Source organism: Condylura cristata, unplaced genomic scaffold (assembly GCF_000260355.1).
Source record: "Condylura cristata isolate star-nosed mole 26May11 unplaced genomic scaffold, ConCri1.0 scaffold00012, whole genome shotgun sequence".
Lineage (NCBI taxonomy): Eukaryota > Metazoa > Chordata > Mammalia > Eulipotyphla > Talpidae > Condylura > Condylura cristata.
This window is the reverse complement of record NW_004567113.1, coordinates 11613096-11622919: the sequence shown is the minus strand read 5'-3', so window position 1 is coordinate 11622919 and position 9824 is coordinate 11613096. Positions and strand designations below refer to the sequence as shown.

General features: G+C 34.2%; 1 protein-coding gene across 1 annotated transcript in view; it reads right to left on the bottom strand.

The window, feature by feature from the left end:
- Positions 1 to 9824, bottom strand: part of WDFY3 (WD repeat and FYVE domain containing 3) — a 173107-nt gene that overhangs the window by 113222 nt on the left and 50061 nt on the right. The window contains exons 11-14 of the mRNA XM_004681148.2: positions 8270 to 8727; positions 6758 to 6841; positions 2356 to 2533; positions 1363 to 1577 (exon numbers count right to left, since the gene is read on the bottom strand). Coding sequence (XP_004681205.1) covers positions 1363 to 1577; positions 2356 to 2533; positions 6758 to 6841; positions 8270 to 8727 — 935 coding nt within the window. The remainder of the gene's footprint in view (positions 1 to 1362; positions 1578 to 2355; positions 2534 to 6757; positions 6842 to 8269; positions 8728 to 9824) is intronic.

The following is a 9824-nucleotide window of genomic DNA, read 5'->3' as shown; positions in this document are numbered from 1 at the left end:
AAACTTTGTAATAAAAAAAAAATTTAGCAGTTTAAATGAGACAATCCTCTCTATCAAAAAAGGGTCGGGGGCAATCCTTCTTATTTTCCATCTTTTAGGTCTCTGTGAAGATCCACAAATTGATGAATATCCACAAGTGAGTAGGGACCATTTCATTCATTTTAGTATTCCTAGGTCTAGCACAATGCCTGCTACTACTTTATTAAACAAATACTTGCTACATGGGCTTGTTCTTAACCTACCATTAGTCTGGAGTGAATTAAATCAATTATATAAAGTTCAACCATTTTTATAAAGTTCTATGCTTTATGAAAAAGAGTACTTTAACAGCAGAAAAACAATTATAAAGAGAGTAGCTTATACTCTAAAGATGGGAAGAGTGTACACAGTAAATTTTGTGAGGGGGGACCAGATTTGGGTACATAATTAGAGGGAAAATATTTTCTTAAATGTGGTTTTTTCCTAAAATATCAAGCACTATTTCTCTTGCATTAAAAAGGGCTATTTAAAAACAAATAAAAATCTGAATGTGGATTGCGGTGTGGTAACATAACCTGAAAGGGTGTGATCCTATACCGTTTGATCATAAACAGTGTATTTCAATAAAGATAAATTTTAAAATGGTTTTAATGCATGCATTTTTTATATACTATACAGCATTAAAAAGAATAAACTATCAACACACATTAACTGTTTGGATGCACCTCAAAGGTACTATGATAAATGAAAGAAGCCAATCTTAAAAGGCACATGTTGTAACTTTGCTTATATAAGATTTCTGAAGGATAAAGTTATAGAGATGGATAACATTGGTGGGTTTCCAGGGGCAAGGTATGGTGGGGGTTAGGGAGTAAGCGTAATGATAACAGCATAGGGACAGCTTCCTGTTGTGGTGGTTCTGAAAACTGTACAAGGAAACATGGTAACAACGCCACTTCCTTGTTTTTGATGCTATATTCTACTAGTAACAAAAGCAATAAGCACTGGAGGAAACTGAGAGAAGGAGACACAGCCCATGCCTGATCTATCTTTACAAGACCCCTGAATCTATAAAATGTATTTCTTAAAAGTTATTATGTGTAAATGTTTTCAAACATAAACCAGGTACAAGTCATATAAATATGACTTTTTTGAAAAAGTCAGTTTGCTATATTCTAGTAGAATAACTGCCAGAAACATCTATTTACTAATAACTGCATTTATCTTTTTTCAGTTTCATGTTGAACATGTTAACCATTTTTGTTGTATTTTGGTTTTGCCTACAGGCTCAGAATATATCAAAGTAAGAATTCTTGAATGGGAATTCCAGGAACTGTCATTACCAGTTTTGGCCTGTTCGAATGTGAAAAAGGGAACACTGACCTCAACACCATGGGCTCCAGGGCCTGAGAGGCCAGTCGTTCAAACATGCGCTGCAAGGGTGGGTGCAGTGAGTGGTCCTCATCAGCCAGTGCAGCACTGCAACGCTGCAGGAGACGTGCATGAAGACCAGCTTCACACATGACTTGCTGGTTCCTTTCTGTGTGCACCAGGGATTGTAAAATATTTGCCACGGCCAGTTGAAGGTCCAAAGCATGCTAAAGTTAACAAAGAAACCAAAGCCACCAGCATTTTCTTAGTAAGACAGGTAACTGCTTTCTATACACAAGAACATATTTCAACATGAGCTTTCTACATGCTCCCAAGTATATTCACATAAATTAAGTGACTGGCTTCAAGTGACAGAAGCATTCTAGAATAGGAAAACATTTTTTTGTCATAGATTTGTAGAAGCATATTCAGCTGGCCTTAATTTCTTTCAAGGCTGATATATAATAATATTAAATGTTTACAGATATAGTGAGTTAAAGTCTTTTTCATGGTGGGTAAAAAACAAGTTTCAAGAATTGTGACATGGGGAGGGTCAAGGACAGAGATAGAGGCCATACAACATTTTAACAAAGCTTGTCACCGAAACTCCTGTTTTTCTAAACTCTCAAATGCTACTATTCAGAAAAGACAGTTTAAAGGTGGTATCTTCAGGCATTTTTTTTTCCCCTGAATCATTTAGTAACAATTTTCACTTGTGCACAGAAGTTAAGTACAAGGAGAACAGGAATTATTTTTAGCAGTAACTTTGGTTACAGAAATAAACATTTTGGTTGCATTTATAAAAAAAAGTATTTGAAAATATAAATAGCTACCATTCACCAAGAAAAGTTAAGACTAAAATCAAAAATATCCATTTTCCCCCATTATCTGCCTTGGTATGACTTCACATTCTTTTCTTTCTTGGTCCCATTTCTCTGCTCAGGCAGTCACTTTATATCCTTTCACTCATTAAGGATGGGCAAGAAGTAATGTATCTAGTCTTACTTCCGGCTGTGTCACTGACCCAACAGAGGCCAGGAGGTCCAGCATAGCAAGCATGGCTCCAGGATGGATGATGACAGCATCAGAACTCTGGAGAGATGAAGTTGCCACATGGAGTTTCAGGTCAGCAACATTTTTAGTAGGGTAAACAGGGGGAGTTGAAACAGAATGATATGCATGCCTATAAAAAAAGAAAGAAGCATAATTTGGTATTTAATTCCAGTCACCTTCTCCATTCATTTTCATCCCCTACCTTTATCCACTGATAAGCAGAAGCATTATAATTCAGGGATGGGTTACAAAACACCTTAAGTATGTGATTAAAAACACAACATATGACAAACTCTTAACATATCACAAATAGGTGATTTAAATAATCAGTTCTAATCTCTCACATACCTTTACCATTTACTATTCAGATTGTATTATTAAAATAGGGCACCTATAACAGATAACATTTTTTGTCCTAGATGAAATCACAGTGACTCAAAGCTCTAGTTCTGATGTGTGGTGAGAGTGCAAATCAAATTAAATCTGTTAATGAGACTGTTTTCTTCTACAATAACCTATTTGCTTTTAACTTTCCCTTAAAACATGGGTAACAAAATCAAGAGGTAATGGGATCAAAGCTGCATACTTTATAACTGGGTCAACTGGGTCTAGGCTACTCAGAATTTCAGTTAGATGAAAATAAACACATTGAAGGATCAAAAGAGATTTCTTTAGTTTATCTAGAACCAATTTTTTTTTTAAAATATAGAAGCATATTTTATGCAGAAAACTTCTTTGAATTATAAAGTCTATTCATGCCCTGAATATACAACATTTCTTCTCATCAATGTTCCCCACTTTCTATTTCATACTATTCTACAATTCATGAATCTTGCACATTTTGTATCTTGGCACTCAGAAACAGATGCTTATGGCTTCAACCTATGGGAGCGCTTTGTTCCAGTGAATCAGTCTCAGCATATTTGTCTAGTGCTGAGTTCTGTCACCAAGAACAGTGCAGTTTCAGCTCTCTGGCACAAAAGCAGCTTGGAAAACAGATGCTTTAAGTCAGTGATTTAGTAGCAAGGAATTGGCACTGCCATGTCTAAAAAAAAAAAAAAAACAACAAAAAACCCCTGCCATTCTCCTTTTAAAAGAGATTCTAGGAAAATGTTCAGCTTTGCTTATAAAAATCCATCACATGGGCTCTCCTAGTTTATTTAAAAGTCAGCACAGATCCTCCACCCACTCATGTTTTCTCTCCATTTTTTGCAGTTTTTGTTGAGAATGATTTAATTTTGAAATTTAACTAAGAAAGATTTCTAAATGCTTTTACCAATAGGTGTTCTCCTCCAATGTTGTTCCCTTTACTCTTTAAAATATTTTGATCCATGGAGAAAAAAAAAGATTCGTAATTCCTCTACAGTTTAACAGGAATTTTCAACTATGGAATTAAGAAATGTCATTAATGAATTGCTCTCATTACACACAGAAATAACTCAAAGGAAGCCATAGATTCTAGTTACCTATTTTAGTAATTGAACTTTACTGAAATGTAGGTAATATAGTGGTAAACATTAAAAAAATCTTGTAATAATTTTGTAATATAGGAATTGCACATATGCTTCTCAAATTAGGAAAGTATGACAAATGTCACAGAAATCCAAAATGTGGTATTAACTAAAAATTAGGTCTATTTTAACAAAGATTGTATCAAAATTCCAAAATCACTTAGTTAATTATCACAGATATTTCTAGTTTGTTTTATTAAAATTCAAGGATTAAGGTATGCTTATTCCCAAGCAAGAATTAAACAACTACAAAGATAGGATAGAGTAGCAGTTTAAATATTTGAAATCTGAATTTTCTTTGCCTTAATTATCATCAAGCCTGTATAGGCACCAAGACATGGAAACCATGTTGAATGCTAACTAGTGTTCGCCAGCTTTTCTCCACTGTAGGTATGTTCTGGAGAGTCTTGATTATTACTCTGTATTTTGTTTTCACTTCTTCAAACTCTAGACATTTTTCAGCTATAATTTTGTTCCACTATTTCTTCTAAATAATGATAATAAAAAAGGTATGTCTGTATATAAGGTTTCCAGTTCTTCTTTGCCCCACATTCTTAAAAAATAATTAGGGAATCCCAGGACTGTGTTTACTAGACATTTAAGTTCAAAACTTTCTTAGTACTTGAAAACTCTGCAAGTCATAAAAACTCAATATTACGGTGCCCTCCCTGATGGCGCAACGGGTAAGGACCAGCACTACAAGCTAGCTGCAGCTGCCTCAGTGCGGGTACAATCCCTGGCCCTAGAGGTGATCTACATGGCATCTCCGACCTCTCCTGACACGCCTGCTGCTCCTTTCAGCAGTGTACCTCGTCTACTCTGTCTCTGGTGAAGCCTCTCACTGCCCCTGCACTGATGGCCTGTACCCTTAGTTCTGTATGCATAAATAAACAAATCTTTAAAACAACAACAAAAAAAACCTCAATGTTACATTGGTTTCTCTTTTTGCCAATAGTTTATTTTGTCACAAGACAAAGATGCCAGGAGTTGATGAAATATGTCGAGATGTTCTAGAGGTATTTTAATTTCAGAGTTATTATATTTGCATTTGAGAAAAAAACATTGCTTTATTAGTTTATGATGCTTATCATTGAGCAAAATATATGTAACCTGACCAGAATCACAACTTGACTATGTAAACATTGACTTTATTAAGGTCAGGAGCTTCAAATGTATTTGATGTAGTCAAATATCAACCTATATGCCTGATTAGAATTCTCTTGGTTAAGAGTCATCCAACTAGAAATTGTTGACTTAGTGGAAGCTTCCCCGTGAGCAGAAGACATATAATTTTAATATGTAATTGTATTCTAAATGATGACAAAATTTTTAAATTTAATTTACATAATTAACTATGATAAGGAATAAAATGTTGTTTTACCCTCAGTCAAATTACCATTTAAATAAAATGTTCTGATAATTTTTTTAAAAAAGGTATTCCTTTCATTTGTATTTCTATTTTAAAAGGGCTAAATATTTTCAAATATAATAATTTTTAAATTTTTACTATTTACAATAGCTTATAAAGGTGATTTTTAAGTCAAAACTACTAATTGAAACTATTTTTCTACCATCTAATTTTTCTTATTCTGTAAAATAAGCACATGAATCTTCAAACACAAATACCTTTACCTCATTCACTACAGAATCAGAGAACTACAGTAGGTCAGCTAAAATTTATTTATTACTTCTGCCCTTGAATCAAGAACAGTTAGTTGGGGGGGCTGGGGGGAACGGGGAGCACGACCCAAAACCAAAATGTAGCTTTAACACACAAATATATTAAACAATACTAAATTCATTCAAGGTTATTTTGCAGTATGCCAGGATTTACCAGAAGAAAAGGAGCTGTTAAGAACCAGTATAAATTTACGTGTAAAAGGAAAATGTCTTTTTATATACTTAGTAAACAGTATTGTTGAAATACAGAATCTGTAACAAATTTTGATGCACAACTCCAGCTGTTGTTCAAATTTCAAAAAGTAAAAAATACAAAGTTAAACAACACAGCAGAACCTCAGGATTTTTAGAGAGCCACATGTATGAATATTAATACAAGACTTGAGTTCTTCCACTTGGTTATAGGGAAAGCAGGGGAAGGTAGGTAAGTTGGTGGTAACTGTACAGACTGATTATTTTAAGTGCAGCCTGCAACTGGGATCTTAAATGGATATTAACTGCATTCTTGTCAGTCAAGTGCTGGTCTTTTTACATCCATAATCTTTATATACAAGGTAAAGCGGATCAGATTAGAAAGAGATTTTATTAAACCAGTGAAAGCAAGAGCTGCATAGGTTGTTACCATACACTTTTTCACAAGTTAGTTGTCACAAGTTCCTTACTAGCATCAAATTTCAACTGGTTGAACCTGATTGAAAAAACACACACTGTCTTGTCAGTGTGATGATGGTCAACCTCTTGGAGTAACAGTGAAAACCAAAGAATGAACCTCACACATACTAAAATACAGTAGCAATGTGCTCTACTCAATAGGCATTAAGCCCTAATTTCTTAATTTTTTTTATATTTATATAGTGTAACATCATTGTTCATTTTAAAACAGTTTGCTTTCTTACTTTCTAACTACTTTTAATGAAAGATATGACTACTCTAGAAGTAAAGGGTATATTTTAATCTAAACAGCAGAGTTGGGTGACAAAACTTTTATATGTTCTTCATAACTTCAACATATTTTTCTCTCATAACCATACTTTGTTGAAAATTTTCATAGTTAAAAATCAAACAGAATGCCAAAATATTTGAAATACAAATTAACATATAATCAGGCACAGAAGAAAAACACCCACACAAATCAAGATTCACTTCTCTTGTAAGATCAGTACCTTTTCCTGGACAAAGCTGGTGTACCCCAAGGAGAGGGGAGAGAAGACTCGCTTGTCAGGCAAGGAGGGACCTGTTCTGCACGACTACAGACGACAAAACAAGACAGGGCGGTTTAGAGAGGTTAGAAGAGAACACCAGGTTGGCAGTTGGTTAGTTTCACAAGAAATACCAGTAAAAGTTTAATAAGGAGCATTCTCCATACTCAATAGGAACAAGGAACAAGACTACAACACATGCACTGAGGGAAACAAAGCATGCTTACAGCTGAGGCTTATTCACTAACATTTAACACATTTGTTAAACAGAATGCTGAAAAGTCCTGATTTTGACCAAGTCAACTAAAAATGAAATATACTAACTAGGCTAAGTAGAAAATAAGGGAAAGACTGAATCCAAATACACAAATATGAAAGTAAACGGTTTATTCCTAGAACACGGCACTATCCCATGCTTTCCACAAGTTAACAAAAGAATATGCATTTTTATTTTTAAGGTGAGAAAAAAATGAAGATTGTTCTTATACTACCTGAATTTTCTTGTCTAAATATTAAGGTCTAGGAAATAGTGTTAAGAAGTAAGATACCCCTGTGGATATTTCAAGATAGCTATTTCACAGTGAAGGGTATAACAACTATCATGCTCTAGTCAGTAGTCACTGCTTTCATGGGGAGTGGGGAGAAAATGTAAAAACAATTCAATTTATTTTACTAAATAAAATGATGGTAACTCTTTAAAGTGAAAATGTCCAGGATAAATCAGCAGCATGACCACTCAAAGGTAACTTCAAAATGGGAGAATTTAACTGAGAACAGTTTAAACACTATAAAGAAGTGATTAGAGAAAGCAGCACTCCTATGTCTCCGCAGATGCCTGACTTTCCCTCATCAGAGATTATGTAGAGATTTGTTGTAATTGACCATTTATGTGTCCATATTTAAGTTCAAGTATGGCCAAGTAGTTGTGCGCTGAGCTGAAACCTCAATGCATAGCACGTTGCCATGGCACACAGTAGGTTATTTTTCAGTGCTTATTTAAATGAATGAATGTGCAGATGAATCTAATCCATTCTTGAAGTATCACTGTCTTATAAACAGCTCTATCATTCTCTGAGTAGGAATACTGAGAATTTGTCATCTATCTGGAAACACATATAATCATAGTAACCATATTCTCCAATAGGTAACTAATATCAATAAGTTTGATATACCTAATGATGTTGGAAGAGGAAAAAAGAAACAAATAGTAAATATCACCATTGAAGTAAACTTCAGAGAACTTGTCCCAGTAAGTGCACTGAGGACTAACTAAACTGGGACTTACAAATAAAACACAGACGACCATGTTGAAAAACTTAACATCAGGGTATTAATAATATCACAAATAATGTGGTAGCCAGACAAATAGAAGAGACGATTCATTTGTTTTCATATTCTTTCGGGTAAACTTATCACACAAGCCTAATGTTGAAGTCTAATCTAGTATATACCCTTGAGCCCAAGGCACAGTCATACCTGTCAAAAGAATCTGTGGCTACTTTGTAGAGATAAATAAAGAGTTTACTGCAGTGCCGTAAAGTAGGAGACACAGAGTCCACTGACATCACATCTTCCTCTAAGAGCCTCTGAAATGGTTGTGTATTTGAAGGGAAGACATTCATAGCGCTTATTTTTCGTAGGTCTGAGAAGCAGCCAAGAAATCGAACAGCATCTGCCAACTTCTCATACTGAATCTCTGTTTTGAAGAAATGAGAGTTGGCTGGCTCATAACGCATTGCTGCAGTCAATGTGCAGAAAACAGTGTGGAGAAGTTCAAACACTTGATTCTGGTTCACTTTTTCCCAGCCATTCTTTGGGGGTGAGCTCAAAGATCTTTCCATAGCAACAAGCAAGGATGTAATGTACACAAATCCTCCAACTTTCCTAAAGACTGTTCTTGAGCGGTGGCTTTCTCGAAGAACTGATAGCAAAGCCTGAAGGGGACAAAAACCAAAACAATTAAAAAACAGAAAAGGTACATGAATGCCAAAGGAGCATACCATTCCCTGAACATGTGGTATGAGTGACTTTCTCATTTACCTAACAAGCAGTCTAATGAAGCATATCAAGTATTTTGCTCATTAAAAAGTACCATATTAAAAACAAGATAATTTTAGGAAAACATTATTATACATTCCACATATTAATAGAAGGCTATCCAAACAATATCCAAGTATGGCTGAAAACCTTTTCCTATGTCTTGGATAGGTAATGAGATAAAGAAATTCCGTGATTTTTTTTATAAAGTAATTTATAAAAATGAAATATTGAGCATGATTTTACAAAATTGACCAAACTTGTGACTGTGTGTATGCATACAAACTGAAATATTATAGAAGGGACCAGAAGAGATGGCAAAGTCCTACCTAGACCTGAGAAATTTCAATTCCTATAAACATACTCTGATGCTTTGAAAAGAAAAATTATTTTTGAGGATTTACTAGATATTCTCGCTTGCAAAGTGAATTGGAGACCAAGGGCTAAAAGTATACTTCTCAGAACAGCTGTAAGCACACACACACAAAATAAATAAAACTTGAAGGTCAGAAAAGGAAAGTGATCTTTTTATCCATCAGTCATCTACTGAACAGCCGTATTTTTAACTTTATTATTCACATTATATAAATTATTTTTATTATGTATTCTATTTATTATTAAAAGTGACACATTCCAATATTATCTAACATTTTGTGGGTACTAGACTCTTATTTAAATACCTTCATGCCATTTGTTTATTTAATTCTTTCAATAATCCTATATGTTAGGAAAATTATTCCAACTTTACAGATGAGGAGTTGAGACCTAAGGGATTAAATGATCAAAGATTTGCACAGCAAATATAGAATTAAAACAGCACAGTCTGTCTCTCCCACTTGTGTACCTAAATGGAGTCTAATAGCATAAGAAATATGTTTTCAGATATATAGGTTTCATTTTCCCTTGTTTTAACAAGGAAAACAATGGGTATCTGATATTACACAATTTAAAATCTTTATGAAATGATTGGAAATTTTCTTAAAATATCTGAAAG